The sequence below is a fragment of the Selaginella moellendorffii genome, unplaced genomic scaffold (genome assembly GCF_000143415.4).
Source record: "Selaginella moellendorffii unplaced genomic scaffold, v1.0 SELMOscaffold_3, whole genome shotgun sequence".
In the NCBI taxonomy this organism is placed as follows: domain Eukaryota; kingdom Viridiplantae; phylum Streptophyta; class Lycopodiopsida; order Selaginellales; family Selaginellaceae; genus Selaginella; species Selaginella moellendorffii.
In genome coordinates, this window is record NW_003314264.1 from 844,859 (window position 1) to 872,599 (window position 27,741).

General features: G+C 44.3%; 9 protein-coding genes and 1 long non-coding RNA gene across 13 annotated transcripts; 6 read left to right on the forward strand and 4 right to left on the reverse strand.

The window, feature by feature from the left end:
* The first annotated feature begins 234 nt into the window (after positions 1 to 234).
* LOC9643778 (dirigent protein 7) lies at positions 235 to 920 on the forward strand. Its single transcript, XM_002963140.2, has one exon. The coding sequence runs from the start codon at positions 281 to 283 to the stop codon at positions 815 to 817; it is 537 nt and encodes a 178-aa protein (XP_002963186.1). The 5' UTR covers positions 235 to 280; the 3' UTR covers positions 818 to 920.
* Positions 921 to 5,543: 4,623 nt separating this feature from the next.
* On the forward strand, positions 5,544 to 6,015 carry LOC112343722. The gene is made up of 3 exons (XR_002991383.1): positions 5,544 to 5,759; positions 5,826 to 5,912; positions 5,960 to 6,015. It is a non-coding gene; the product is annotated as an uncharacterized LOC112343722 (long non-coding RNA).
* Positions 6,016 to 6,030: 15 nt separating this feature from the next.
* Positions 6,031 to 6,709, reverse strand: LOC9643397 (AT-rich interactive domain-containing protein 2; the record flags this gene model as incomplete). Its single annotated transcript, XM_024667819.1, has 1 exon — positions 6,031 to 6,709. A coding segment is annotated over exon 1 (396 nt), but the record flags the coding sequence as incomplete, so codon positions are not given.
* Positions 6,710 to 8,021: 1,312 nt separating this feature from the next.
* LOC9643779 (serine acetyltransferase 2) lies at positions 8,022 to 11,290 on the forward strand. 3 transcript variants are annotated; one of them, XR_002991363.1, is made up of 14 exons: positions 8,022 to 8,669; positions 8,748 to 8,945; positions 8,997 to 9,056; positions 9,117 to 9,212; positions 9,286 to 9,310; positions 9,378 to 9,472; positions 9,534 to 9,700; positions 9,762 to 9,835; positions 9,896 to 9,993; positions 10,060 to 10,119; positions 10,171 to 10,259; positions 10,312 to 10,665; positions 10,729 to 10,806; positions 10,997 to 11,290. XR_002991363.1 is itself a non-coding variant. In XM_002963141.2 (9 exons), the coding sequence occupies exons 1-9, from the start codon at positions 8,058 to 8,060 to the stop codon at positions 9,949 to 9,951; spliced, it is 1,383 nt and encodes a 460-aa protein (XP_002963187.2). In that variant the 5' UTR covers positions 8,022 to 8,057; the 3' UTR covers positions 9,952 to 10,123. The 3 variants fall into 3 exon arrangements, 1 of the variants encoding a protein (XP_002963187.2); XR_002991362.1 differs by having other exon boundaries at positions 9,896 to 10,119; XM_002963141.2 differs by lacking the exons at positions 10,171 to 10,259; positions 10,312 to 10,665; positions 10,729 to 10,806; positions 10,997 to 11,290 and having other exon boundaries at positions 9,896 to 10,123.
* Positions 10,534 to 11,290, forward strand: LOC9643398 (photosystem I reaction center subunit psaK, chloroplastic). Its single transcript, XM_002963142.2, has 3 exons — positions 10,534 to 10,665; positions 10,729 to 10,806; positions 10,997 to 11,290. The coding sequence occupies exons 1-3, from the start codon at positions 10,558 to 10,560 to the stop codon at positions 11,225 to 11,227; spliced, it is 417 nt and encodes a 138-aa protein (XP_002963188.2). The 5' UTR covers positions 10,534 to 10,557; the 3' UTR covers positions 11,228 to 11,290.
* A 50-nt stretch (positions 11,291 to 11,340) lies between these two features.
* Positions 11,341 to 11,870, reverse strand: LOC9643399 (protein SLE2). The gene is made up of 2 exons (XM_002963524.2): positions 11,739 to 11,870; positions 11,341 to 11,630 (listed from the first exon to the last, which is right to left on the reverse strand). Exons 1-2 carry the CDS (start codon positions 11,851 to 11,853, stop codon positions 11,467 to 11,469), a joined length of 279 nt encoding a protein of 92 aa, XP_002963570.1. The 5' UTR covers positions 11,854 to 11,870; the 3' UTR covers positions 11,341 to 11,466.
* Positions 11,871 to 12,066: 196 nt separating this feature from the next.
* Positions 12,067 to 12,706, reverse strand: LOC9643780 (em protein H5). Its single transcript, XM_002963525.2, has 2 exons — positions 12,488 to 12,706; positions 12,067 to 12,427 (listed from the first exon to the last, which is right to left on the reverse strand). Exons 1-2 carry the CDS (start codon positions 12,642 to 12,644, stop codon positions 12,264 to 12,266), a joined length of 321 nt encoding a protein of 106 aa, XP_002963571.1. The 5' UTR covers positions 12,645 to 12,706; the 3' UTR covers positions 12,067 to 12,263.
* Positions 12,707 to 13,470: 764 nt separating this feature from the next.
* Positions 13,471 to 15,992, forward strand: LOC9643781 (transmembrane 9 superfamily member 7). Its single transcript, XM_002963143.2, has 7 exons — positions 13,471 to 13,665; positions 13,787 to 13,951; positions 14,024 to 14,136; positions 14,189 to 14,297; positions 14,362 to 14,474; positions 14,529 to 14,685; positions 14,748 to 15,992. The coding sequence occupies exons 1-7, from the start codon at positions 13,555 to 13,557 to the stop codon at positions 15,903 to 15,905; spliced, it is 1,926 nt and encodes a 641-aa protein (XP_002963189.1). The 5' UTR covers positions 13,471 to 13,554; the 3' UTR covers positions 15,906 to 15,992.
* Positions 15,928 to 19,322, reverse strand: LOC9643400 (chloride channel protein CLC-f). Of its 2 annotated transcripts, XM_024667606.1 has the most exons (10): positions 18,519 to 19,322; positions 18,031 to 18,436; positions 17,785 to 17,979; positions 17,277 to 17,725; positions 17,106 to 17,210; positions 16,839 to 17,045; positions 16,569 to 16,781; positions 16,280 to 16,512; positions 16,115 to 16,215; positions 15,928 to 16,006 (listed from the first exon to the last, which is right to left on the reverse strand). In XM_024667606.1, exons 1-9 carry the CDS (start codon positions 19,011 to 19,013, stop codon positions 16,125 to 16,127), a joined length of 2,394 nt encoding a protein of 797 aa, XP_024523374.1. In that variant the 5' UTR covers positions 19,014 to 19,322; the 3' UTR covers positions 15,928 to 16,006; positions 16,115 to 16,124. The 2 variants fall into 2 exon arrangements, with proteins under 2 accessions (XP_024523374.1, XP_002963572.2); XM_002963526.2 differs by having other exon boundaries at positions 15,996 to 16,215.
* Positions 19,323 to 19,501: 179 nt separating this feature from the next.
* LOC9643782 (pentatricopeptide repeat-containing protein At1g62930, chloroplastic) lies at positions 19,502 to 21,943 on the forward strand. Its single transcript, XM_024667826.1, has one exon. It carries the CDS (start codon positions 19,502 to 19,504, stop codon positions 21,812 to 21,814), a length of 2,313 nt encoding a protein of 770 aa, XP_024523594.1. The 3' UTR covers positions 21,815 to 21,943.
* The last annotated feature ends 5,798 nt before the right edge of the window (positions 21,944 to 27,741 follow it).

A 27,741-nucleotide genomic window follows, 5' to 3' on the forward strand; every position in this document is an offset into this window, starting at 1 on the left:
GCAATCTTGGAGCCGAAGCTTGACATGTTCTAGGTATATTCTTCCGTTGGGAATGGTCCTCCCCATGGTGCCTTATTCCACCATGTATATAGTATATTCCGCCGTGGTAGAATATGCTATTGTGGTGGTGACGTGCATATTCTACCATATACCTTGCCCGATTGATGTTCGAACGTGAACTTATAAAACACCAAGTTGCCGAGGCACCGGAAAACCAGTTCTGTTCTTCAAATACATAAATCTAGTTCTAGTGCTGCAGTAGTGGACACACAGCTCTGCAATGAAGATCTTCATTTCACTCGTTCTAGCTCTGGTTTTTGCAATCGCTCCTGCAGAATCGAGCTTCCCAAAGCCGGGAAGATTGGATCTATCAAAGTGCACCGAGGTGATCCGGTTCTACTTGCACGACCAGTTCACCGGGAGCAATCCGACGTCAGCAGTTGTCCTGCCTCCTCTCAACAACAAAACATTGTTTGGTCAGGTTGGGATCCTAGATGACAAGCTGACTAAAGAGTCCCCGATCAACTCCAAGCTTGTGGGAAGAGCCAAGGGTTTTCTGGTGTTAGATTCACTGAGCAGCAGCAGCTTTCTCCAGAGCATGACGGTGGAGCTGGAAGGGCGGAAAGGTACAATAGTGTTCCATGGTCAGAACCCGTTCACTGAGCCTCAAAGGGAAATCGCTATTGTTGGGGGCACAGGAGAGTTCAGGAACGTTCAGGGCTACGCATTAACAAGCACAATTGGATCTGAACCTGGTGGGAACATTGCAGTCTACGAAGCTCATCTGCTGAGGCTCTGGGAATGCTTCAAGCCATGAAACTCATATTCTACTCTTAATATATAGGTACCACGTTTTCTATAAAATGTGATAATCTATATAATAAAACGCTCCACCGGGCCTCCTGGGCCGTCCAAAATAAGTGAAATCTTTGCCAAACCATGTCACGATTCTGTGCATGGTTCCCGCCGTTGATCTGCACTCCTATGGACGGCTGAGATCTGGCGGATCTCACCTGGAAGATCCCACGGCTGTGAACATGCGGGACTCCCAGTTGAGAAGGGCGAGTTTTGACTGCCGCTTTTTCCTCTTCTGTGTGGGCGCGCAGCCAAGCGCAGGAGACTCTGGCAACCTGAATGCGCTGATCGGTTGGGAGCAGCAAGCGCGGGATGGTAGGCTGCTGTAGCTGGATGCGCTGGGATTCTGCCCGCTGCTTCCTCTCAAGTGGGACGTTAAAGGCCTGTTCTGTGGCCGGGTGATCTTGACGAGGGGGCTGCTGCGAAAGCTCTCTCCTGTGAGCTGAATAGTCGTGCTCCTCTTGGGACAATATGCGCTGTCTTCAGCAGCTTTGCTGATGAGAGAAGCCAGGCCTCACGGCATAGCGCTCTATAGAGAATGAGAACACTCCCAGAACAATCCCCTGGGATGGATCTCACACAGGATGGGAAAGGAAACTACCAGGTGGCTGTATGCTTATTTCCAAGTTGACCTCAAGCCAGGTGGCTGTACGCTTGTTTATGATTCAATGTATTTAAAAATTGATACCATCAAAATATGGAAATACCAACGAAACATTAGCTATTGTCATTGAACCTCATGTGAAATGAGATGTCTTTTTGTAGGATTGATATTGAGTTTTATTAGTCTTGATATAAATCGTGTTGATGATTTGGTTGTAACTTTGTGTTATTGGCATTCATGTATTTATTGGTTAGTAACTATGTTGGTATTTAAACGAGCTGAGTGGCAAGTTGAGTTAGTCATGTTTTAGACGAGATTATTTAGTAGGGGTTAAGTTTTAGCTTTTTCTTAGAAAGTGATTTAGTCATGAACTATACTAGCTTTATAAGAGGAAGAGTTAGTGATTGATATTAAAGATGTTTGTTAAATTTGAGTTAGGGATATATTGATTATTAATGATTTCTCTTGTGTTTGTTATGAAGAGAGTTACGTCTTGCTATTGATGGATTCATGGAAGATCATTTAGTAATCACTTATTGAGCATAACTCCATTGTGTTTGGCTTTTGGATTAATGTAGATATGCTCTTCATTAGCTTTGCATTATGAAGTTTAGCTTATGGATGTGTAAAGGAGGATATTGTGGATTATACCATAATTTCTTCTTTAGCATTAAAGTTAGTTCATGCAAAACTCATGATCTTTGTTATGTAAGACTTTATTATAGGCTTCTTTGAATTTTTAATTCTTTGAGTTTTCATGTTCATTATTCCATTTGCTAGGAGTTGTTAGAGACTACATTTTTGGCTTATTAACTTTGATATTGAAGTTAGTATTTGTATCTGGTAATCATTGATGATGATTGACTATCATCTAGGATAGTTGATTATCCTTGTTAAAGATTTTGCTAGATTATTGTTAGTATTGAATGATTTACCATTCTTTGTGATAGTAGATTCTTTCTTCAATGATGATTATGCATCTCTTCATTGATGGGATAATTAATGGTCTTTTATAATAGTTATTATAACAATTAGATGTTTTAAAAAATCTTGCAATAGATGGTATTGGATGCTTCACTTTTAAGTTGAGGCATCATATGGAATATGGACAAATCAAAAGATCTAAATAAATTTTAGTTAAGTATTCCAATTTCTTTCCTTTTTCCCAATGATACATCATTGCTTGAGCTCCATATCATAGATTATGTCATCATAAAGCTATTTCCTCACGCAAAAATCCTGAATATAAAACTATTTCCCCACCTAAAGATCATGAATTTAAATTTCTCGGAAAGTCATTTATTTCAATACTGCTCAAACCTAAGGACACTTAAAACTTTATATATCCCAAAAAACCTTAAGAGATTAAAAAAAAAAAGTGTTCTATTTTATGGCACCAATTCAAGTTATTTTCTTTGCTTGCTTACATTATAATTATAAATACCACCTTTTTCAATAATTTTCCTTTTAAGAACTCTTTCTATCAATTTCTTGTCTATTTCAAGGCCCTAGGTTTATTTAAATTCTTCTGGAACTAAAGATTTTTCAACCAAGGTAATGGATTGCAATGTTGTCACTTTTTTACAATTTGATTAGATAGGGTTTTTAGAATGCTCTTTTCATTTTTACTCATGTTCTCATAACCTAGTCAGGACCAACCAATCACAAGGTACAACAAAGATTCTACCTATACTTGGTACAAATGAGTTAAAGATGTTGGTTAATCTAGCTATGCTTTCACTTCTACAGCAAATAAAAAAGCTTCATAGTAGGCTTGAGGAGGATTTTCAACCTTTAGAACAAGTTGAAAAACATGGATCTTATGCATTTGGCTTATAAGCATTTGATGTAATAGACAAGTTTTCTTTTATAACAACCTTTCTACCAAATCTTTTGGCACTAGATCTCTATGGTGGACTTCAAAAGACTCCTCTATACACTATATATCTAAATATGTTTCATGTGAGTTGAAACAAACATGTTATAATGTAGTGATTTTGAATGTCTCGACATGGAGTAGAATCTCTCAACTCTAAGACTGGATCATTCACATCAACAACCATTAAGCATATTCTTTTATTTTTTCCACTTTATAGTGAATGCAGGCCGTTGTCACACTTGTAGCAATGCCCTTCCAGGTAGGATTTTCACCAAGTGTTTTTTACACTTTTTTTTTCATTTTGCTTTTGTTTTGTTTTTCATTTCTTTCTTTTTCCAATTTTCTCACTTTATTTCACTTCTCTTCAGGTTGTGCAGTTATGAGGAATGCTCTTGGACTATGGTTCTTAGCCTCATAAGACTTTACCCTCTAAGCTTTAAGTTTTCTAAATCATGTTTAGGGTTTTTAGTTTTCCCTCCATCACTCTCATCATTTTTCACTGAACATTTCTTTTCATTTTTATAGTCACCATTATCACTTGCTAATCATTTCTTATAGTATTGCTTACAAATGACACTCCCATTCTTTTCTATGATACCACAGCTGGGCTTGACATTTTTTTCAACGGTTTTCATTTCAACTTACTATCTAGATGGTCTTTAGACATGACAAAAGTTTCAACCAAAAGATTCATTATTATTTACAAGTTATAAACGCAACTAGATCAGTGCAATGGTTTCAACTTAGCAACAAACTAAGACTTCTAATAACATTACATGCAGAGGCATCTAAGTCCTTCTTATGAAATAATTTTTACATTATTTCACCTCTCTTAATGACCAATAGTACTTTGTATAGATAATCTCTCAGTATTGATCATTTGCCACTTTCTCTTCGACATTGTTGTGGTGAGCATGTAGTGTGCTATTTTTGGGGACTCTTTATAGGTTCTAGTTATTGATCAAGCAATGGTTTTCCTTTCACCTTCCATTCATCCATTCACATCCTTCACTAATGCATCTTCTATTCTTCTTTTCTTTCATTTGAACTCTAAATTGATCTTAAAATATATATAACATTGTGCTATAAGTCCCACAAGGCAGAGATCTAGGTTTGAGACGCATTTTTAGCTTACTTCTTTTCTTTAGCTATTGTGATCTCTTCTTTTTTCTATTTTCTTGTTCATGTTCTAATTTGACCCCACAGCTCTTTCCACTTCCTTTTCTATTTTCTCTTTATGTTTTTATCATCCATCCTTATACTCTATCTATATGCAATACTTTTGGATTCTCTAATAGTCACCTGTTAGAGATTCTAGGAATATTCTTATAATATTTGGTTATTTACAACACTATCCTGATCTCAATACTCTTTAGGAATCCACCTAAGCCAACACACTGCGGAAAAGGGGTGACATTCGGCAGGCCGCGCGCCTCCTCACCCAATCCAATATGAGCAACTCCAATGCTCAATTTGGGGTGCTCGACCTCTGCCAATTCAATCAGTGCCACCAAAATCAGCACAATCTTAACACATTGAGAAACACCTTCTGATTGATCCATTGTATCCAAAAGAAGAAGTAAGAAACACAACGAATTGAGAACTTGAGAGTTCGCCCATGCTTCATAGTTTAAGATTTACAAATAAATATCTCTCTAACATATAGAATCCGCTGAAGGCTTTTCGCAATCAAAATCGGCTTCCGGGCGGCTTCGAGGGAGTCAGATCAACGCGCGAGCGTCGAGCCACAGAAGGACAAGAGCCGGGCAAGCTGCGAGGGAACTCTAGGGTTCTCCTGTCGTGGAAGAGTGTCTTAAGATTAATGTGGTTGTGGCGAAGTCTCGGCGGCCAAGGCAGCCGCTGAAAGAGCTTGAGTCACACATAATACTCCATTGTCAGTGCGACCTTGTTTCAGGGCCAAGCCTCCCAAAGGTGGAAGAAATCTCTCGGAGTTTATAGCTCACGAGGGCAGCGATTTGAGGTATTTGCTTGTTGCGATCACAAGTTTCATAATTTTTTTGTGTGTGTTTTCCAAGGCTGAGAAAGAGTAGTTCTTCTTTAGTTTATGTTTCGCGTGCTCTGTCGGCTTTGTTCTTGCTAAACGGCTGAAAAATCTGGCGACGCAGCACTTCGAAGTTCTCGACGATGTCTTCATGCACGCCAGGAAGCTATTCGTCTGGAAGTCGCGATCCATCATGTAGATCTTACACTTCGGCTCTCTTGTACTTGAAGATTGTGTTTCGTTTTCTTTGGTGCTCACTCTTTCGTGTTTCTTCTTCTGTTTGCTTGCAGGGCTTATCACGCTTTACAATCCTGTGGAATCACGGGCAGCGAGTGTTGGCGCTGGCATTGAAAAACAGAATCAGTGAGATAACCTCTCTGCTCTTGCTACGTTAACAATCAATGGTTTCTTCAAAATGCGTAAGTGATCCATCTAATGCTTTACTTCCGTGCTTCTCCTCTCATTGTACGCTTTTCTCCTTACAGACACTGGGCTACGAGATTAAAGAACTTGTCACGTCCATGCAGCTGCGCGAACTGACCATGGAACGACTTGTGTTATAGGTGATCGAGGTATTTTTGTTTTTCTTGTGTACATAAGATAGTTTATTACCTTTTAGATAAGTCTGAGAATCGCTTCAAGGAGCGCGGGTCCAAAAACATGCCTCAAGTAAAGAAAGCTCTCATAAGACTCGCAGGTCACCAGTAAGTCGTCGTCCTCCTTATCAGTATCAAACTTCTCACTGTCGGGTGCGTAGGTTCTGTTTTGGTGAGCTCTCTTCCTCAGCACGTAGACGTTGAAGTAGTAGCTTCCCAGTTCCTCCCGGTTCCTCCTTCCCGCGAAGGAAGCTTGGAGGTCCGGCCAAAGCTTCTTCTCGTTGTCCCCCTGGCACCGTCTCACAATTGCCGAAAACTCGGCTTGCTCTTGCATGCTCCACTTGGCCAACTTGATCAAGCTCTCTCCCATTGTGTGGAACCCCCACTCTCGGAAGACGTCCTCTCCCAGCTCCTGCTTGAGCTTCCCGCGTTGCTCGTTGACGTGTAGTTTCACACAGTCTTCCGAGCCATCGTCCGTGCAGAAGCACATACTAGCGCTATGGCTTCTCGCCACTGTTTTGGACCAGACCACTTCTCCTAGAAAGAGCTTTGAGTTCTCGTCATCGTTGTCAGCATTGACAGCCACGGTAGAGGGAACTACAGCTTGAAATCTTTCTCCGACTGGAACGCTCTTGCGCTCCAAGGGAGTTTGAGGCTGAAGTTTGGGTCGAGGTGTGTGGGGTGTGCGAGAGCGAAGCACATACTTGGAAGGTCGTCGTGGTCTATTGCTCTGTACTTAAAAGTTATGTAAACAATGTAATTAATCAATTAATTGTACCTTGAGGTGGTTGCTCTGGAGGCGACCCAAGAATCCCTTGATTGTTTCTTGGAATTTCCCGTTGTCCCCTTCACTGTGGCCTGCATTTCCTGGATCCAAAGCCAACTTCCTTAAATGGGCCAGGGCCTCTTTGACATGAGAGTGGATTAGTGCCTTTGCATTTGGATCAACATTCCCTTTGGTGGCATCAAATGTAGCACCAAAGACCTGGCCACTCTCAAAAGCCTTGAGGTGGTGGGCTGATTTGACATCAGGCCCACAGTGTGGTGGTAACCCCATGGAACTTGCCACATCCTTCCAGTTTATAGACTTACTAATTTTAGAGTGGCGACTTGATTTTTTTCACCTTGTCTAGCAGGGGCCCAAGATTCACTTTGTTACCTGCTATGGAAACTCTAGCTTGTAATACCCTCTCAAGCTTCTTCTCCTTTCTAATTTCCATTGCTCCTCTACTCCTCTACTGGCTAGGGATTTACACAAAAATCAAGGTATTGGGATTTTTACAGTCTACCATATAAGCCACCTGACAAAACTTTGATGGCTGCTTCTACTCATTAGATGTTAGAAAATTGTGTTAAGTCATATTTAATTAGTTTTAAATATTTTTAGAAAGGGTAAGGTTGATAGAGCATAATAAGGGAAAAGAAAAGAGCCCATGAACAACTTTGTAATGCTTAAAACTGCATTTCCACTAGGATAAAAGATAAACATTCTTGTGAGATAGAAAATCATTCAAAGATTGTTACTGAGGCTAGTTTTTTAATCAGTTCTTTTCACATGGAAAATGTAGGTGTATCTATTCCACTCAATGCAAAAAAATTTAAAAACATGTACACAAATGCATCATTGCACTATAGATCTTTCACTCTTCAGATATAGACTCTCAAAGCAATCATCCCTCTAAAACAATAATCCTTTTTCTCCATACACTGATTAATTATAAATATAATATAGTTAATGTATCAATTTGGAGGTGATTGAACAGAATGTAAGTATAACATATATTGAAAAACATAACAAATCTTATGAACCTTTATCATGCTCCTAAAACAATTTCTTAAGAGTGATTATGCACCCATTTTATAACTGTAAGATTTGTCCTAATAAAAAGGTTCTCAAGGTAAATATGGCTATATGGTGAGTATAACCATCTCTCTCTCCACCAAGCATATCCTATATCAAATATAGTAAACATCAAGATTATGTTAAACTCAATCACGGTACTGAGCATTCACATGTGCATCTATTGAACACTTGGCTGCCCAGCATTTGTCTGTATTATATTTTGGGATTACCAATTCTAAGAACCCTAAACCGGCAAGGTATGTAGGGTGTCTCGTTAGATGGCATTGTGGCTGGGCTCTGTTGGAATCGGTAGCTCGATCGTGGGATACAGGCGCATCGCCATGTCGCCTCACGTCCGCTGCGGAGCAGCAGCCGACCCAAATGGATCGAATGGGGCTTTTCGGGCCCGGGACGATCAATCCAGCTTCCGGGCGAGCAGGATCACGGAGCAGGCCAAGGACACCAGCCTGAGCAGCTTCGAAGGGAGCGAGATCAACGCGCCGTTTGGGTTTGGCCAGTACTCCCACAAGAGCGCCGAGCCGCAGGAGGACAAGAGCCGGGCGAGCTTTGAAGGAATCGACAAGCATTCTCCCGCCAAGGATTCTCGCTCTCCTGCCGTGGACGAAGAACAGTGGAAGAGTGTCTTCCCTGCCTACATCCAGAGTGGAGGTGGGGATGATCACTGTGGCGATGGAGTCGTTGGTGGCGAAGTCTCGGCGGCCAAGGCAGCCGCCGAGTCCGTGAAAGAGCTCGAGTCACACGTAAGTACTCCATTGTCAGCGCCACCTTGTTCCAGTGCCAAGCCTCCAAAAGAAGGTGGAAGAAATCTCTCCGAGCTTATAACTCACGATCCAATCTGGGCAGCAATCCGGGCCGAAGCACGGCTTGAGGTACTTGCTTGTGGCGATCACAACTTTCTCATCCTCTCCTCTCTTTTTTGTGTGTGTGTGTGTGTGTTTTTTTTCCAGGCAGAGAAAGAGCCACTTCTGAGCAGTTTTCTGTATGCTAGTATACTGGCTCATCCTTGTTTCGAGCGCTCTGTGGGCTTTGTTCTCGCCAACCGGCTGAAGAATGTGACCCTCTTGGCGACGCAGCTCTTGGACGTTTTCGACGATGTCTTCACGCACGAGCCTCAAGTCCAGGAAGCTATTCGTCTGGATGTCCAGGTTAAAGAGCTTTCTTCTATTTTCTTTCTAGTTTTCTTACACCCTTTGTAGGCCGTGAGAAGTCGCGATCCATCGTGCAGATCTTACAGTTCGGCTCTCCTGTACTTAAAGGTTGTGCTTACGTTTCCTTTCGTGCTCACTCTTTTTGTTTCCTCTTCTCTCTGCTTTCAGGGCTATCACGCTTTGCAATCCTACAGAGTAGCTCATGCGCTTTGGAATCGCGGGCAGCGAGTGTTGGCGCTCGCATTGCAAAGCAGAATCAGTGAGGTAACCTTTCGTGTTTTGCACATTTGCTTTCCACGGGTATACGGTGTTTTACGAAATATTTGTAGTTTTTCAGGTGTTTGCTGTAGATATCCATCCAGGTGCTACGCTTTTTGTTCCTTCAAATACTGAGCTACGAGACTAAAGAACTTGTCACGTCCTATGCAGCTGCGCGAATCGGGAAAGCTATAATGCTTGACCACGGAACGGGCGTAGTGATCGGAGAGACTTGTGTTATAGGCGATAGAGTTTCCTTGATGCAGGTTCGTTCTCTCCTTTTTTGTGTTCTCCATGCACTAAAAGCTCCGTGCTTTTTTTGTACAGGGTGTCACTTTAGGTGGATCGGGCAAAGAAGCCGGTGACAGGCATCCCAAAATCGAAGAAGGGGTGCTCATTGGAGCTGGAGCAACGATCCTAGGCAACATAAGAATCGGTCGTTGCTCCATGGTCGCTGCTGGATCACTGGTTCTTAAAGATGTGCCTCCACACAGGTTAACTTTTTAGATTCTCTTTCGTTGTTTTCTTGTTCCAACTAGTCTTTGAGTCTTGCAGTGTAGCGGCTGGAACTCCTGCCAAAGTCGTAGGAACTCTAGAAGAGCCCACTCCTGCCTTGACGATGAAACACGGTACGACTTTTGGGGTATTTTTCTGAATTTTCTTTCTTCTGTCTTTTTTTTTCTCTACAGATGCAATGAGCTGCCAAATTTCCGACGACAGTCTCTGTGAAGGCGCTGGAATATAAGATGGACAATTAGAAAGAGAATCTGTACATATATAAAAGCTGGTATGTATTGGTTAGTTGGAATACTCGATTCCAGATCCACGAAAACTCTGGATTTGTGCTGGCCAGGAGTGCAATGCACTGCTGGACATGGCTTAATTCATCGTTGATTGTCCTTTATTTCGTGAGGTAACATTTTGCGTTGTCTTTTTTATGCATCTTACAAACATGTGTTCCAAGTTTTCCAAGTGTTTTTCTATATGGATTGCTTAAAGAACTTGTCTTGTTTAAATTGCGGCGTTGTTGGAGAAAGTTGTGCCTTGAAGCAGGTTCGTGGTTTTGTGTCCTCCATGCGCTTGAACTCTGTGCTTCTTTGTGCAGGGTGTTACTTTAGGTGGATAAGTTTTCGGACAAAATGTGCTACGAACTAGAAGAAGCTTCCCATCAGGTCTAGCCTCGATCGCTAATGGTTTTATTTGTAGGAACAACGTCTTATTTGAAGCTAAAACAGAGAGTTCTAAGCAAAACATCTGATCCTAGCTCCGGCCAATGAGGTGAAGATAAGGCCTTTTGGGGGTATTGTTCCCAATCCACCTTTTCTCCTCTCTAGAGTCTCTGGGTATTGAGATGGCAGCCATGGCGACACAAGCAGCATTGCCTGGCACCATTGTTGGTCGTGAGTTCCAGGGCCTCAAAGCCAGCACCCGCTTCAGCCGTGCTCAGACCACCACCCTCGTAAGTTACAGAACTCTCTCGAGTTGGATTTTGCTGATTACTTCGCTTTGGATGATTCTCCAGGCCCTGCCGTCGCTGAGATGCAGAGGCAAAGGAGCTCTCGGAGCTCGATGCGGCTTCATCGGATCACCCACGAATCTGGTACGTAGTTCACGCATAGCTTTTCTAGTGTAGGAAACCGTGTTCCTTGAACTAGAACTCCAATGACTGACTTGAATAGTTTGTTTTATTCACGACAACTTCGATTCGACAAAGCGTTTTAGAAATTTTCAAAGACCGACTTGAATCGATCTGCCATGACTAACTTACATATTTTGTTTTCTTTTTCCAGATAATGGTTGCTTGCACGACGTTGTCTCTCATCGCGGGGCGATTTGGATTGGCACCGTCAGCCAACCGGCAGGCGCTGGCTGGGTTGAAGCTGGTGGACAGAGACTCGGGTCTCCAAACCGGTGATCCCGCAGGATTCACAGGAAGCGACACGGTCGCCTTCGGTGTGGTTGGCCACATTGCGGGTGTTGGTATTGTTCTTGGCCTTAAAGCCCTTGGAAGCATTCCATAGAGTGCCTGGGCACTTGTGTATATTCGTTGACAAGAAGGAACACGAAGAAAACATTGGATGAAAGTGAGCTTTTCAACCACGAGAGTTTGTGTTGAGGTACGAGAAACATTGGATCACATCAACAGCTTTTGAAGCTACTTACATGGAGAAGGAAATGGAAATGTTTACAACCAGCCACTGAACTTAAGATCAACAGGTTTGTAAGCTACCAACATGGAAAAGGAAATGGAGATCTTCACTTAAGATTTGGTCTTGAACTTGGACTCGTCGACTTTGATGCCCTCGTCGGCAATGCGCTCATCGGCCGACTTCTCTGTGGTGGTGAGCCCGCCTTTCTTCCCCATCTCCTTGTAGCCCTCAGTCCCAAGCTGCTCCTTCCTCGTCTGACCTCCCTTGCTCCGACCTTAGAAGGAAACCAAAACAAAAACGCATTAGAATCTAAGAAACTCAGGAAATCATGAGAAGAAACCTGAAAGTAGTGAGAAAGCCAACATAGAAGAACCTCTATTACCTTCAGCAAGATGCTCCTGCGCTTCCAAGCTCTGCCCTCCCGTTCCTCCCGGAACCACCGTCTCGCCCTGGCGAGCGGCCTCGTCGAGCTCCTTCCTCTGCTGCCTGGTGGCCATTTTTCCTATTCGCGACAAATCTCTCGATTCCTTTACACTCTTTCCCTCGCTTTCCACTGTACTAGGAATGAGCCAATGGTGAAACGTTTGAGATTGAGGTATCACTTTATACGCTTGCCGACACCCCCGTGGTGCTGCCACGTTACCCAACCAGGTAAACACGTCTACCACGCCATGCAGCTTGACTCGTGGCAAAACCAATAACTATACGCATTTTGGACTTTCACCAAGAACTTCCATAGCTAGTTAAGAGATTACATACGAAAAGCAGACTGCAGAGAATCTAAGTAAGATCACATACGAAAAGTAGAATGCAGAGAATCTAACATACAGAAAGTAGACTGCAGAGAATCTATGTAAAGATCACATATAAAGAGAGAGAGTGATTAGTGTTCAGAGCTATATGATCTCTAACTCTTGGTTTTATACTTGGACTCGTCGATTGGAATGCCCTCTTCCTCCATACGCTCCTGGCCGGACTTGTCCATGGTGCTCAGCCCGCCCTTGCGCCCCATCTGTTGGTAGCCTTCGGTGCCCATTTGCTGCTTGCGAGACTCGCCACCCTTGTGACGTCCTATGAAAATGTAGCATTAGAGCCATGCACAAAGGAAGATGAGAAACAATGGATTCTTACCTTCGGCGAGACGGACCTGGGCATCCAAGCTCTTCCCGCCGGTCCCTCCGGCCACCACCGTCTGGCCCTCTCGCGCGGCCTGGTCGAGCTCCTCCTTCTCCTCGCTTGGCAGCTCTTTCACTTGCTTGGTATCCTGGATTGGCGCTTCCTGGGCCATACTACCGTAACGAGAGATTTGCTCAAAAGCTGAGTGCTGGATGATCTATCAATCGAGCTGTGTGTCTAAAAGCGATTGTTGGACCTCCTTTCGTGCCTCGTTGGGTTTATATGGGGAGAGGTGGTGAGGTACGTGGCAGTCACCGCCGCCATGCAAGCTGCCACATTTTCACTAATCGCTGGCAAGCAGGATGTTACAGTAAATGGGATTCGAACTTGGGAAGGTAAACGGTCGAATGCTTTGGTTTTGCGCAGCTCAATGCGAGCCTTGGACGCAATGATAGCGTTTGCTTGTACAAATAATGAAAGCCAAGAAGGAAGACGAGTTGTGGTTCACGAGATCATCAAAACAGCTATAATTTGTCGGTTTTATGATTTTTAGTTGGCGCCACGAGACCTTGTAAACAATTAATGAATGAATGAATGAATGATTTTCAATTTCCTACATAAAATTTGTTATCAGATTATAATCTAAATTAAATCCTAACCATTTATTTTCAGATATATTTAATTTAAATTATAAAGTTACTCTTTATTAAAACCATCTGGTGTCAGAAATGGGATTCGAACCCATGCCCATGCGGACTAGTACCTGAAACTAGCCATCCTGACTTACAGTTTTAATACACCACAAGTCGTTAATTAAACATCTTTTTTCCTGTGATTTTTCTAGAAATGGTTTTGGATATTCCTTTAACTAAGCTAATAAACCTAAGCAAAATCAAATTATCCACAAGAGCCAGGAAAATTATCAGCGCATATTATAATTGATGCGATTCGAACCGCGTGCTCTGCATGGACGCAAAAGTCCGCTAATTAGGAGAGCAGATATGCCTTCCGTAGCGTACGGCGGCCATTGCCCAGTTCTTTGGCCTCTCTCTTTTGGTGTGCCTAGCTAGGGTGGAGCTGCCATGGCGCAGGCGAGGCGCTGGATCCCCACCGCGATACTGCTCGTGGCGCTGCTGCTGGAGCCGTGCGCCGGATTCTATCTTCCCGGCGTCGCTCCCCAGGATTTCAATCAGGTGAGAAAATCCGGTTCTTTTTTGCCCACATTCTGCGAATCCGCGTTGGAATGGGCAAGATCTAGCGCTGGGAGGCGCGCATTGCGGGACTAGGTCTTAGATCTTTGGTTTCTTGTTGCAGGGGGACGAGCTCCAGGTCAAAGTGAACAAGCTCACGTCCGTGAAGACGCAACTTCCTTATGATTACTATTCCTTGGCATTTTGCAAGCCGGGGAAGGTCCTCAACAGCGCTGAGAATCTGGGCGAGGTTCTTCGAGGAGATCGCATCGAGAATTCTCCTTATGTGGTGAGTTTCATCTCTACCTTTAGCCAAGGGAGAAAAAAAGAAAAGAAAAAGGATGCTAATGCTGTGGTGTAGTTCCGGATGCGCGAGGACTCGTACTGCAATATCGTCTGTAAGACGGACAAGCTGTCGAAGAAAAATGCGAGGAAGTTCAAGAGGAAGATCAACGAGGAGTATCATGTCAACATGTAAGAGCACGTTTCATGGCTCGTAAGAGATTTTTATGTTTTTCTTTTGCAGGATACTCGACAATCTTCCTTTGGCGAGACTTAAACCCACGGCTGATCCGTCTTACAAGGCATACGACCGTGGCTATCACGTCGGATTCAAAGGCAGCTATGTCAATGAAGTACGTGCATTGTTTATGGTTCTAGTTCTTTGCGGGCCAACCACAAACAATTGTTTATTCGCAGGCCAGTGTGGAGAAGCATTTTATTTACAATCACTTGTCTTTCGTCGTACACATTCACAAAGATCCGAACTATGAGACATCGCGTATTGTCGGGTTTGAAGTCACTCCTTTCAGGTCTGTCTGTCCCTTCACACGGACGTTTTCTTGAATGCTTTTTCTATTGTCTAGTGTAAAGCACGAGGTTGAGAAGTCCTGGAATGGTCCCGCGGACACGAAACTCTCAACTTGTTCTCGCGATGGTAAAAGGCGCGTTGGTGCCGATCAACCTTTCCAAGAGGTTGAAGCGAACGAGGAGATCATATTCACCTACGATGTTGCCTTCCAGGTGAAAGTTTTTGGAAAAATTCTGCGCCTTGTAACTTTGCGTGTTTGTTTTCTTTTATGCAGTTGAGTCCAGTGAGATGGGCTTCGAGATGGGATATGTATCTCTACATGTCCGACGACCAGATCCACTGGTTTTCGATCATCAACTCGCTGATGATCGTCCTGTTCCTCTCCGGAATGGTGGCCATGATCATGCTCCGGACTCTACACCGCGACATCTCCAAGTACAACCAGCTGGAGACGCAAGAAGAAGCACAGGAGGAGACCGGGTGGAAGCTTGTCCACGGAGATGTTTTCCGCGCCCCGGTTCACGCAGGCCAGCTCTGCGTCTACGCCGGCACCGGCGTCCAGTTCCTGGGCATGACTCTGGTGACCATGTTCTTCGCGCTGCTCGGCTTCCTATCTCCTTCCAACCGGGGCGGCCTTATGACCGTGATGCTGCTCATCTGGGTGGGCATGGGAGCAGTAGCCGGCTACTCTTCCTCGCGGCTCTACAAGGCCTTCAAGGGAACCGAGTGGAAGTCCATCACCGTGAAGACGGCGTGCATGTTCCCGGGCATCGTCTTCTCGGCCTTCTTCGTCCTCAACACGATCATCTGGGGCGAGAAGTCGTCGGGGGCCATCCCCTTCTCGACCATGTTCGTGCTCGTCCTCCTGTGGTTCGGCATCTCGGTCCCTCTGGTTTTCCTGGGGAGCTACCTCGGTTACAAGAAGCCCGCCATCGAGGACCCGGTCAGGACCAACAAGATCCCCCGGCAGATACCCGAGCAGGCGTGGTACATGCGGCCGCTCTTCTCGGTTCTCATCGGCGGCATCCTGCCGTTTGGAGCAGTGTTCATCGAGCTCTTCTTCATCCTCACCTCCATCTGGCTCCACCAGTTCTACTACATCTTCGGCTTCCTCTTCATCGTCTTCTTGATACTCATGGTCACCTGCGCCGAGATCACCATCGTGCTGTGCTACTTCCAGCTCTGCAGCGAGGACTACAACTGGTGGTGGAGGGCCTACTTCACGTCCGGCTCCTCGGCGTTCTACCTCTTCCTCTACGCCACCTTTTACTTCTTCACCAAGCTGGAGATCACCAAGGTCACGTCCGGGATCCTGTACTTCGGCTATATGGCCATCATCTCCTACTGCTTCTTCGTCTTCACGGGCACGATAGGCTTCTACGCGTGCTACTGGTTCGTACGTACCATATACGCGTCAGTGAAGATCGATTGAGAGAAAAACTCTTACCCCCCCCTTTTTTTTTAATGTCTCGGAATGGTATCTTAGATTTTAATCAGGACTTCTTTTCTTAACTTTCCAGTGTTCGTTTCCACCTGCTCAAATGTGTTTAAAACCTTTTGAAAATTTCTCGCGAGGTATAAGCCAATATCACAGCTCACCCCGAATCAATCAACTCGCGTATCTACAAGTATACAACGTACCCCCGCAATTTTAATGTCCGTGGCCAAACACGTCGTCCTTTTCGTCTTCTTTTGGTTGTCTCAACGCATGCAAAGCCATGATCCTCTTCCGCGCCTCAGCTCTGGCGAAAACGAAAAGAAAAGAGACATGAGCACCAACCAAGCTTTCAAGTGTTTTGAGCATACCTCACAGTGGCTGAGATCGTGTCAACGTAGAAAAGGCCAACGACCTTCCTGCCCCGTTCTTGCCATTGCTGCCCAGCTCTGGAAACAACCGGCAGCTGATGAAATCGCTTCTGCTCCATGAGCTGCTGCGCCATCTTCAAGGTCATGTCAGGGTAGCAAATCAGTAACTCGTTATCGTCTCCAAGTGTCCGGCCTTGGCCCGTGCAGATTGCCGCAACTAGCATGCTATCCACCTGTGGAGAAAGCAAGCATGTCAGCTCTGGAAAAAAATAAGAGGACACAAGTATACCTCTAGGACGGTCACGTCTCCCCGGGATGTGGCCATAGCCGCTCTTATCACTTCCTTGTGTAAGTCAGCTAGAGTCATGATCCCTTCGAGGAGCTCATTGTCATCCACGACGATGACACAGCGTTGTTGTACACTGAGCATAGCAGCCACGGCTTCTTTCACCGTTGCCGTTGCTTGGACTTTGACGTAAGTTTTCGTCATTGCCTGCGCAACCTGAGGGATCCAAAAGGTTCATCAACGGGGAGCCACAAAAAAGCAAGTTACTTTTACCTTAATTTCGTCCAAAAGCTCATCCTCTGGGATCTCATCTTCTGCAATGTAGCCCTCCACAGTGCAAAGCTCTACTTCGTCTGTCTCGCCTTTCCTCCGCCAGACTTTCCGGCGTATGCTAGGCTGCATTTCGAGATCTTCTGCTATTCCAATAATTTGCTTTTGCTTCGCAACAGAAGCAACCCAAAATGCCAGGCCTACTGCTCCCTATCCACCGGATTCATGCCTTAGACTAACATTGTCATGTCACCAGAAAACTGAACGTACCAGAAGAGGAAGTAGAATATGGTAGTCCTTGGTAAGCTCGAAAAGCAAAAGAACCGACGTCAAAGGAACGGAGCAAACAGCTGCTAGCATTGCTGCCATTCCTACCTGCACAGAAATAAAAGGACAGAGGTAAGTTTCTCTTTTCCTCGGACTGATACACAGATTACTTACCAAAGCATAAGCTTGCGGATGAGCTACAGCATTAGGTATTGCCGCGTTTATAATAGTACCCATGATAGATCCGTAAACCGAGCCAAGCGCAGAACCGATAAATAGGCTTGGAGCATACACACCTCCCACCAGAGCAGAGCCTTTTGAAAACGCTGTTGAGACGACCTTAGCAATGACTAGCTGTGTCAAAAGTGAAGTTCCTGGAGCTGATGCGTCTTTACCGGAGTGCATGATCTCGTTCACGTTTGTGAATCCCCAATACAGCACTCCCGGATAAGCCAACGCAAGCAGGCCGATGCCAAGACCCCCCATGGCCGGAGTAACAGAAAGTGGAATACCAACGCGCTCTTTTACGAATTCAAACATGCCTGTAAAAAATGCAACCAGCCTGGTGAAGATGACGCTAACAACGCCGCAGAGCATTCCAAGCATTAGATAGAGTGGAAGCTCTGCAACACAAGAGAAAACGTGAGTTCAAAGTAGGAAAAGTCAAGTTTTGGGCACCTACCAGCCGCTGATCGCAATTCGTAAGTCGGCACTGTAAATGCACTCTTCTCTCCATTTAAAACTTGTGATACTGTAGAAGAGATGACCGAAGCCAGGATGATCATTGCGGTTGTAAGGGGTGGAGAATTCTCGGCATGCAAGGGTCTCAAGACCGTTTCAATCGCAAAAAAACACCCAGAAACGGGAGCATTAAAACCTATTAAACGAGGATTTAGTTACCACAATCAAGAAGGAGAAAAACACGAACCTGCAGCTATACCCGCCGCAGCACCGGCTGCTACGAGTGCTATACGTCTTTCCCTGTTGTTTTTCATCAGCTCCGAGCACCCGTGCGCACAAGCCTTGCCGATATCCACACTCGGTCCTTCGGGTCCGAGAGAGTTTCCTGTTCCCAGCGTCACAGCCGCTTGCATGGCTTTGATCGCTGGCACCGAGGCCGCCAAGTAGTCTACCTTCCCTCGTCTCTCCTGTGTCCTGGATGCCTTAACTTGGTCAAGTATACTTAACAACGTGTGCATGACGCCGACAACGATCCCCCCAGACACAGGAACCAGCATCAGTCGATGCCAAGTGTCTGCAAGCTTTTGCTCTCGAAGCCATGCGGCACCTTCTTCTGGCGTGCCGGCCCAAGCAAAATCGTGTATCAAATGCTCCTGTTAAAGGTCCAACACAAGAAAGAAATGAGTTGCGAAGAAGGTTAGAAAAGAGAAAAAAGAAAGAACACGAAGAACTCACCGTCCTAACGAATAGTACTACTGCCAGACCAGTCGAAAACCCGAGAAAGCATCCCATGAGAAGCAACGCCCATTCCGGAGGAACTTCTCTCACTCTCTCGCGGACGTGAGCCATGGAGCTGCGCCGCAACAAAACAGGCCCGCTACTCAGTCTGGCCTGAAAGCTGCGAGCTCTTTCCAGCGCCACCGATCGCCTAGCTTCGATGTCCTTGTCTTTGATACTGATCCTCTCCTTTGTAACAACCGGTTGCTGAGCCTCCACGTCAAACTGGGCCGCTGGATCCGACGAGCTTGATGCCGGCTGAAGCAATGCCTCGGCATCACTCTCGCTGGAAACGATCTCGTCCTGCCCGAAATGGACGAGAGACGTCCTCTCCACGTCCTGATCTTTGAAGCTGACCCTCTTGCGCGGAAGATCGCCGGGGGCGCCCTCCCCGACATCTGGAGTAAATGGCTGAAGGAGAGATTGCCGATCGCTGCGATCCTCCTCCGCCATGGCCCCCTTCCTAAGACCAGCGCCAACCAATGCGCGTAGAAGCTGCCAATTCTCGAGATTCCCGCATCGCAGGAGCGATCTAGCTAGAATCCGGCCGCTGTTATCTGACGATCATCCTGCTCGATCCAGAGCCACGGCAAACATTTCCAGATTGCGCCAATACGCGCCTCGAAACCCTACCAATCCGTGCTCACCTAGGAATGCTTGCCACGATCTGGCGATTGCGCCCGTGGTATCGACAATCCGCCGCGATCGCCAGCGCGCGAGGATCTGACACAGAGCCTCTGCTCGTGAAAATCAGGGTTTCAATACGGCACCTCGAAGGGCCTGACGGGCAGCCGGCCCGTCACCGAGACGGGCTGATACGTGAGGCGTACGTGGCAGACACGTAGAGCCTGCGTGGCTGACACATCATCTTGATGATTACGTGGCGGCCAAATGGTAAAAACGCAATTAGTAAAAGGTCAAAATTTGAAGATTTAGGGCTTATGGAATGGTCTGTGGCGAGGGCCGCGGTGATCCTGGATTGCGAGCGATGCGGTGGCCGACCAATTGTATCGCGCAGAGCGACGACGGCCGCGGTGAGCATCGGCAATGCCGGCGATCACGACAGGGTAAGCTCGTTAATTCGAGCTCACAGGATCAAAGAGGCTTGCTCTCTCCTCCTCGATTCTTCCTCGGGTGGGAGCTCCGCCTCTACTGTCGCGATTCTCGTCCAGAAGCTCTGCCGGAACGGGGATTTGCACGCCGCGTCCCAGCTCCTGGAGGAGATGAAGAGCGCCGGGGTTTCTTCCAGTGCCTCGGCTTACAATGCGGTCATTCACGGGTATTGCAAGGCCAGAAACATGGTAAAGGCGATGGAGATCGTCAAGGGGATGGAGTGCCAGCCGACGGTGGTGACTTGGACGATCATCATCGACGGGTTTTGCAAGGCGAATCAGCTCAAGCAGGCGCTGGCGTGCTTCGAGAAGATGAGAGAATTCGTGGCGCCCAACGAGAGGACTTACAACGTCGTGGTGAATGGTCTGTGCAAGGCAAGGCTGACGAGCAAAGCATACGAGGTGCTCAAAGAGATGAGAGATGGAAAGTCTGTAGCTCCGGATCTGGTGACTTACAGCACTGTGATCAACGGGTTTTGCAAGCAAGGAGAGATGGACAGGGCCTGCGAGATCTTGCGAGAGATGGTGACCAGGGATGGAATAGCTCCGGACGTTGTGACTTACACCAGCGTGGTCGACGGCTTGTGTAGAGACGGCAAAATGGATCGCGCTTGCGAGATGGTGAGAGAGATGAAACTTAAAGGCGTAGAGCCTGACAAGTTTACATTCTCGGCTCTCATCACAGGGTGGTGCAACGCGAGAAAGGTGGACGAGGCTCTCAAGCTCTACAAAGAGATTCTCACAAGCTCTTGTCGCCTGGATGCCGTGAGTAGCAGCGCTCTCATTACCGGTCTCTGCCGAGAGCGAAGGATTGGCGAGGCGTACGAGCTCTTCCAGGAGATGGAAATGCGAGAGGATGGAGCTTGGAAGCCCGACGTCGTGACTTACACCGCTCTCATCGACGGCTTTTGCAAGAGTGGCAACTTGGAGAAGGCAATGAAGATGTTGGGGGTCATGGAGGGCCGGAAGTGCGTTCCAAACGTGGTGACTTACAGCAGCCTGCTTCACGGTCTCTGCAAGGCAGGAGATTTGGATCAAGCTCTCGACTTGTTCCGGAGGATGACGAGCAAAGGTTGCGTCCCAAACGTCGTCACTTACACAACACTCATCCACGGCCTTTGCGCTGCGCACAAAGTTGACGCTGCCCGGCTCCTCATGGATGAGATGACTGCTACGTGCTGCCCTCCCGACACGGTCTCGTACAACGCGCTGCTCGACGGATATTGCCGGCTGGGAAGGATCGAAGAGGCCAAGCAGCTCTTCAAAGAGATGGCTACAAAGTCATGCCTTCCGGACCGGATAACTTATACGTGCCTGGTGCGAGGATTTTGCAACGCGAGCCGGCTGGAAGAGGCTCGCTTCCTGCTCGAGAACATGAAGACCGCGGCGGGCATTGATCCGGACGTGGTGACTTACAGCATCGTTGTCGCCGGTTACTCGAGAGCCAAGAGATTCGTCGAGGCTGCCGAGTTTATCCAGGAGATGATCGCCAGGAACGTCGCTCCAAACGCTGTGACTTACAGCAGCCTGATCGACGGGCTGTGCAAGGCCGGGAGAGTGGACCACGCCATGGAGGTGCTCAAGAACGTAAACAAGCCGGACGTGGTGACTTACACCATCGTGATCGAGGGGCTTTGCAGCGCCGATAGGACGGAGGAGGCTCTTACGCTTTTGCAGGAGATGGTGAACAAGAGAGTGGAGCCGAGCGTGGGTACTTTCAATAGCGTCATTGGAGCGCTGTGTCGGCTGGGAGACATGGACGAGGCCTGGAAGCTCTTGGTGGCTATGGCGGCTCACGGTTTGGAGCCGGGAATGGTGACTTACACGACGCTCTTGGAAGGATTCTCCAGGACGGGCAGGATGGAGATCGCTTACGAGCTGTTCGAGGTGATGAGGAAGAAAGCAAAGAAGAGCTCCTCGGCCGCCAACTTAGTTCCCGAGCAAGCTTTCTCGGCGCTTATACGTGGACTGTGTAAGGCTCGCGAGATTGACAAAGCGATGGCGGTGGTGGAGGAGCTCAGGAGCAGGGAATGCGAGCCGGCGGAGGAGGATTGTCTTGCGATCGTAGATGGATTGCTGCGAGCTGGGAGAACGGAGGAGGCAGGGAAATTGATAAATAGTATTTCCAAAGTAGGCCTTTAATTTGCGATTGTGGTTTTATTGATCACCCTATGGTTAGTTCTCCTTTCTTTCTCCTTCTGCTTTGAATCTTCATCGTCCATAGACTTCCTCTTGCAAATGTTGATATTGACGATGATGTTGTTATTGTTATTGTTGTTGCTCCTCCTGTACTTGTTAGAGCCACTTCCATCTTCATGATCATGATCATCCATCTCAGGATGGATTAGAGAACTGGACGCTAGCGCTGGTTCTACCACTGATGAATCCTGATCAGCAACACCATCATCCAAAGACAAAAGGCCCAAAGAAGAAGAAGACAGTGCTATTTGGAGAGTGGCAAAGGCAAACACCAGAAACAACAGCAAAGCAGCCTTCATTGATGTAGTGGTGCTTGATAGAGTTTAATCAATGGTTGCTGACTGTCAATAGTTGGGCCTTACATACTACGATGTAAGCTCCAGCATGCACTGCCAAGTGGTTGATACCTATGTTTTCAACGTAAAGTATGAAATGTATGAGAGGGCATCTCTTTTCTAATATTATTGAATAAGGGTCGGGTTGGCCTATGATTTCTTTCCGGAACTTCACTCCTACACACCACCAAATTCCATGATTTCAATTACCTTCCCACATGTTGAGGTTTCCATCCATAGCCACAGGTATGGCGATTGAGGTGGCTCACATCGCCCCACGTTTAGCTCCACAGTCAACCCAACAGTATATTTAAGATGGTTTTATCACAATTGCTTTGGGCATTCTTTGTTTTATTAATTAGAAATAGTTGAGAGGACCTATTCTATTCTAAGGATGGAACCTTTTCATCTCCTTGTGCTTTTTGGCAAAGAATTCTTTCTGCAAAGTTGATATTGATGTTGTGTTGTGGTGGTTGTTGTTTTTATTCCTTCTATGCTTACCTATGTAATGGACTTTATCTTTATGATCATCTCTGAGTGAATATGAAGACTGGATGCTAATGAATCTACTAAACTTCAACATCATCTAAGATAAAGGGCTTTACTAGAAGATAATGCAATACACTATTGTAGTTGTAGTAATATTGCTTGAAAAGTCTAGTGGCAAAAAGTGTTTGATTTTTCTATATATATTTATTGTGTGAGGTTTAAGTTTGTAGCTGTATACTAATATTCACATAATGAGATTTTGATACCTATGGTTCCACTTGGACCACTCACTCTCATATATAAATTAAAATTTTGGGCTAATTATGTATGTGCATATGTGTCACATTGGTGGAAGTGAGGGGCAGCTTTTATTCTCCTTAAAAAGTGCTTAGATTTATTTATTATTGTATAGATTTAACTTTTACATTGTTATTATCTCTTTTGTTCCTATAGTTTTTCATTTCTTTTTTATTTTTGTTTTGTTCATTTTTATGGTAGAACAGTATACTCCTCCTTTGACTTTGGAGTAGTAATTGATGCAATTGCTCAATGCTATATGGCTGTAATTTATCAATCAGACTCAATTAATGGTGGCATTTATGGCACATGGTGCAACTTGCCAATCCTCGTATCTAGGTGGATTATTTCTATGAAAATCCATTAGTTTGATCACTTTATTATGATTATCATCTCTCATCCTTAGGATGATACTTAATATCTATATAAATTCCCTATATATTTTTAAGGGACAATATTGCAATGGTATAATGGTTTCAGCATAGCCACTTGTGTAAATTGGAGTTTTCTCCTTAGACTCCTTTGAGCATATATTTGAACATGTTAGCAATTATGATGATGCCATTCAGTAATTGTATTATTTTTATCAAAAGCCATTTGAATTAATTATGTAATTTAGTGTTTGTTTCTAGAGCACTTTTGCTTCATGTAGAAATGTATATACTAGACAGATCAAGTTGGTAATGACTAGCACTTCATCAAAATTTTATAGGACTTATATACCCTAACTGCCTTGGACAATGCTCTTTGATTGGCATAACATCATGAGACATCACCTCTCCCACTTGTAATTGCATATACTTCAACTCCACTTCTTGGGTGAAATGATTATATTCCAATGGAGGTTAATGTTTGTAGTGTATATGATCATGGGATGAGATTTAGATATATTGTCACCGTGGATCCTTGGAACCTTGAGAGATAAATGAGGATAAAATAGCCACTAAGGGCTCTTTTATTAAGCAATTGCGTGTTTTCCAGTTAGCTTAAGGGGAAAGAGATAGGGTGTGTTACAGTTGGTATCAGAGCAAATGGCACGGGTTTGATTCCCATTGATTAGTGGCTACTTAAAAATATAATATACCCTTGAGTAAGGTATATTCCTATCCCTAAATTTGAAATCGTATGCATTGGGCATCCATGCCTCTTGTGTGGAGTATCCACGGACGAAGGTATCCACCGTGAGACTGCAGTACGGGTGGATGACCTTGTGTGGAGTATCCACAGACAAAGGTATCCACCGTGAGACTGCAGTATGGGTGGATGACTAATTGCCTTACATAGAATAGCTAGTCTACACAATAAAAGAATTGGTAGATTCAGTGCGGAAATGGAAGTGCTGATTCCCCTTGGCTCAGTAGGGGTTGTTAGTCAATAGTCAATGAGGATATTGACATTTCTGAAAGGGGGGTGAGTGTAGCACATGTGATCATGGGATGAGATTTGGATATATTGTCACCGTGGATTTTTGGAACCTTGAGAGATAAATGGGGATAAAATAACCACTAAGGGCTCTCTCATCAAGAAATTGCCTCTTTTTCAGTTGGCTTAAGGGGAGAGAGATAGGGTGTGCTACAATGTTGTTGCTACTCATACTCAAGAACAATGGCAAAGATGTAGATGTGGCTGTGATATTCACTATTGAGCATGTAATGAAGTTGGCCACACATATTAGTATCATAAGCATTTTCCAAATTAACATCTTTTATTTCTTAGGTGAAGGCCTTGGTATCAACAACGTTTTGTTAATGTTATTGGGAAATAAGAAGTTACGTGAATGGTGAAGGGATTTTATGTGAATAAGTTAATAACCCTTTCATCCTTCTTTCAAAGAATATCATCAAGGGGTTCACTTATGCCGTAAATGTAACTTCATGTATCGAAAGATATTTATCGGCTAGTCTTTACAGATATTCTTTCCTTACTAGCATGATGGTAGGAGGTTAGTACTATTGGTTCCCTTTATAATTTCCACCTAAGCTAGTTGAGAAACTGGCCAACATATGTGAATTTAAACAGGAAGGGCACTAATAAAGGAAATCCTAAATTGTCATTAAGTAAAATATACTTGACACAGTGATAAAAAAAATCATTAGCTTGCACTTGCTAGTGTTGGGAACCCTTACACTATTAAGCTTAGTCCCTCAATATTAGCTAGATGATACCTTATTGTGTCTGCTAAAACACTCTCATTATTATCCTTTGTTCTGTTCCAAATCCATATGCTATTTATGGTAAGTGTTTAGATTTGCTTAAGAGGCATATCTACTAATATTAAATGTAGAGAGTGTCCTAAACCCTATGGTGTTAATCCCATGTTTTAGAGACTAACTCCTAGGATTGGGGTGAAAGTTTAAAGAGTGTGTTGTTTGTAGTTGGGGTTGAGGTTGGGGGGGGTTCCAAATGCATAGCTTCTAGGATTGGGGTGAAAGCTTAAAGTGTGCATTTTTGGGATTGGGGTGATATCCTAAAGTGTGGATTACTTTTGGGGGGGGGGGGGGGGGGTTCCAAATGTATAGTAAAGATAGTGGGTAGATGGCAACCAACTTGAACTATAGTTTAACTCCATGGTTGCATGTTTATTTTTATTTTGAGTTCAAGCCCAAACTCCATACCATATTAACTAATGGAGTATTCATATCCTTGCATTAAACCACTACCTGTTTCTTCACTTTGTGCTTTTATCCCTTCATTTCTTAAGTTGAACACTCAAGAGTTATTTTGTACTTTAGTTCCTTCGCTTCTTGGTTATATGCTTAGGAGTTTAGCTCTGTCTCTTTGTTCAATGGCCTAAGGCTTTAAACTCGGGTTCCACTTTTGTAGCGCATATGATCATGGGATGAGATTTGGATATACTGTCACCATGGATCCTTGGAACCTTGGGGGATAAATGGGGATAAAATAGCCACTAAGGGCTCTCTCATCAAACAATTGCCCCTTTTCCAATTGGCTTAAGGGGAGAGAGATAAAGTGTGCTACAACTTTGCTACCTTTGGTCCATGTATTTAAATGTTAAAGTTTCGCTTCATGGTTATCTTATAATAAAACACTATAGGATAAAGGGTGAAAATCATATATTACATGTTGTACCAAAGAGTGAATCTCAAAAAAAATAAATAAAAAAAAACGAATAGGTATATATTTGGTTGCTATAGCTTCATATATGTCCCTTGGATATGGTTTTTGGTTACTTTTTTGTATTATATAGTTTGAATTTTTGCTTGGGCTCATATAATAAATTTACACGAGTTTGTGTTTAGGCCTGTGAGTGAGACATATTAGCAATTCAAGGTTACATTTTGAGTTGGCAAGATTAATATTAACATATCGTTAGTCCTATAAGTTATTCCATATTACCGTGAATAAAAGTAAACCTCTCTTGGGTTTACTATGACTGGTAAATAAGCTGGTTTGTAGTTATTTAGTATAGCATTAGTGGATCCTTCTTAGGCATAATTATAAGTGGATGAATCAAAATTGTAGGGATTAGTCTTTTAGTTTAAATAGTCAATATTATGTTGTAAGCAACCAAAGAAAATCACTTGAGAGACAATTCATGGGGTTCAAATATAAAGGGAAAGGGTTTATGAACAAAAGTGCACCCCCTTTTTCAATCAGTTAAGGGTCTTGAGATATTGGGGTTAATCATCCTTAGGTTTAAATAGTACTTAGTTGGATGACCTCCCAAGAAATCCAAATTCAAGAGTTTACATTTAGTATTAAAGGGGTTTTGGGTTAGTATCAGAGGGGTCTTGGGTCTGACTTTATTAGTTAGCTAAGGGAATCATACCATATGTTGATTGATATCTAGCAAAGGTCCAGTATGTTTTGGCTGAGCTTGACTCGAGGGGTAGGGTGTCAAGAGAGTAAGGCTTTTGGGAGAGTTGCAGCTCTCAGCTTCCGTTCATGAGGGTGTGAACTTGCAAGGAAGCATGGTATATTGTAAGCAATTAAAGAGAACAACTTGAGAGACGATCCATGAGGCTCAAATATAGAGGGAAAGGGCCTATAAACAAAAGTGCACCCTTTTTTCCAACCGGTTAAGGGTCTTGGGATATTTGAGGTTAAACATCCTTGGGTTTGAATAGTATTGGGTTGGGTGACTTCCCAGGAAGTCTAAATTCAAGAGCTTACATATACTCTTTTTATAAATTTTTTTAAATTGGACTAAAAATAATGTGAATGCAAGTTTGAGGTTTAATCAAGTTGAAATCCCAAAAAAATTTATCAAGGACGAAGGATCAATTACAAAAATCATTTTTTCTTCTTCAAAGGATAATTTGGCAATGAAGTGTGACTCATTGCTCATATTCAAGTTATGCCTATTAGAGTCCTTACTTCAATGTATGTTGGTTATAATTATTTTACAAGTGATAAGTTGTGAGATAGATAGCGGTAAAGCACTAAACCATTTACTTAGACTTATTATTGAAAGGTTTAGGTTGCAATGCTCAATTCTTTTCTAAATAACTTTGCTATTGCTCCTTGAATAGCTTGGTATTGGATTAATTTTAAGTTTGGTTAGGAAGAGAGTGACATAAGTTTGTCCATATTATTAATGAAGTTGGTAGTGTAATGTGTTGTAAATCTCTATTGGTGGGGTATGACATTTATGTTATATTTTGTCGAATGAGTTGGCACTTGAAGTAATGTGTTTACAAAATTGTTTAGTTAAATGACGATCAACCCCAAAGTGGTTGATGGTGATATTAGTCTACTTGCACATAGTAACATTGTAGTAGCTTAATG

Excerpts from the sequence above, each read along its gene's own strand:
- LOC9643778 (XM_002963140.2), top strand. The coding sequence starts at position 281 with ATGAAGATCTTCATTTCACTCGTTCTAGCTCTGGTTTTTGCAATCGCT.
- LOC9643779 (XM_002963141.2), top strand. The coding sequence starts at position 8,058 with ATGGCATTGTGGCTGGGCTCTGTTGGAATCGGTAGCTCGATCGTGGGA. Across the intron at positions 9,057-9,116 it reads CGGCTCTCCTGTACTTAAAG|GGCTATCACGCTTTGCAATC; the intron begins GTTGTGCTTACG and ends CTCTGCTTTCAG. Across the intron at positions 9,836-9,895 it reads TGCCTTGACGATGAAACACG|ATGCAATGAGCTGCCAAATT; the intron begins GTACGACTTTTG and ends TTTTCTCTACAG.
- LOC9643398 (XM_002963142.2), top strand. The coding sequence starts at position 10,558 with ATGGCAGCCATGGCGACACAAGCAGCATTGCCTGGCACCATTGTTGGT. Across the intron at positions 10,666-10,728 it reads GTGCTCAGACCACCACCCTC|GCCCTGCCGTCGCTGAGATG; the intron begins GTAAGTTACAGA and ends ATGATTCTCCAG. Across the intron at positions 10,807-10,996 it reads TCGGATCACCCACGAATCTG|ATAATGGTTGCTTGCACGAC; the intron begins GTACGTAGTTCA and ends TTCTTTTTCCAG.
- LOC9643399 (XM_002963524.2), bottom strand. The coding sequence starts at position 11,853 with ATGGCCACCAGGCAGCAGAGGAAGGAGCTCGACGAGGCCGCTCGCCAG. Across the intron at positions 11,631-11,738 it reads GCAGGAGCATCTTGCTGAAG|GTCGGAGCAAGGGAGGTCAG; the intron begins GTAATAGAGGTT and ends TTTCCTTCTAAG.
- LOC9643780 (XM_002963525.2), bottom strand. The coding sequence starts at position 12,644 with ATGGCCCAGGAAGCGCCAATCCAGGATACCAAGCAAGTGAAAGAGCTG. Across the intron at positions 12,428-12,487 it reads CCAGGTCCGTCTCGCCGAAG|GACGTCACAAGGGTGGCGAG; the intron begins GTAAGAATCCAT and ends ACATTTTCATAG.
- LOC9643781 (XM_002963143.2), top strand. The coding sequence starts at position 13,555 with ATGGCGCAGGCGAGGCGCTGGATCCCCACCGCGATACTGCTCGTGGCG. Across the intron at positions 13,952-14,023 it reads TCGAGAATTCTCCTTATGTG|TTCCGGATGCGCGAGGACTC; the intron begins GTGAGTTTCATC and ends GCTGTGGTGTAG. Across the intron at positions 14,298-14,361 it reads AAGGCAGCTATGTCAATGAA|GCCAGTGTGGAGAAGCATTT; the intron begins GTACGTGCATTG and ends GTTTATTCGCAG.
- LOC9643400 (XM_024667606.1), bottom strand. The coding sequence starts at position 19,013 with ATGGCGGAGGAGGATCGCAGCGATCGGCAATCTCTCCTTCAGCCATTT. Across the intron at positions 18,437-18,518 it reads TAGTACTATTCGTTAGGACG|GAGCATTTGATACACGATTT; the intron begins GTGAGTTCTTCG and ends GACCTTTAACAG. Across the intron at positions 17,980-18,030 it reads TGCGGCGGGTATAGCTGCAG|GTTTTAATGCTCCCGTTTCT; the intron begins GTTCGTGTTTTT and ends CTCGTTTAATAG.
- LOC9643782 (XM_024667826.1), top strand. The coding sequence starts at position 19,502 with ATGGAATGGTCTGTGGCGAGGGCCGCGGTGATCCTGGATTGCGAGCGA.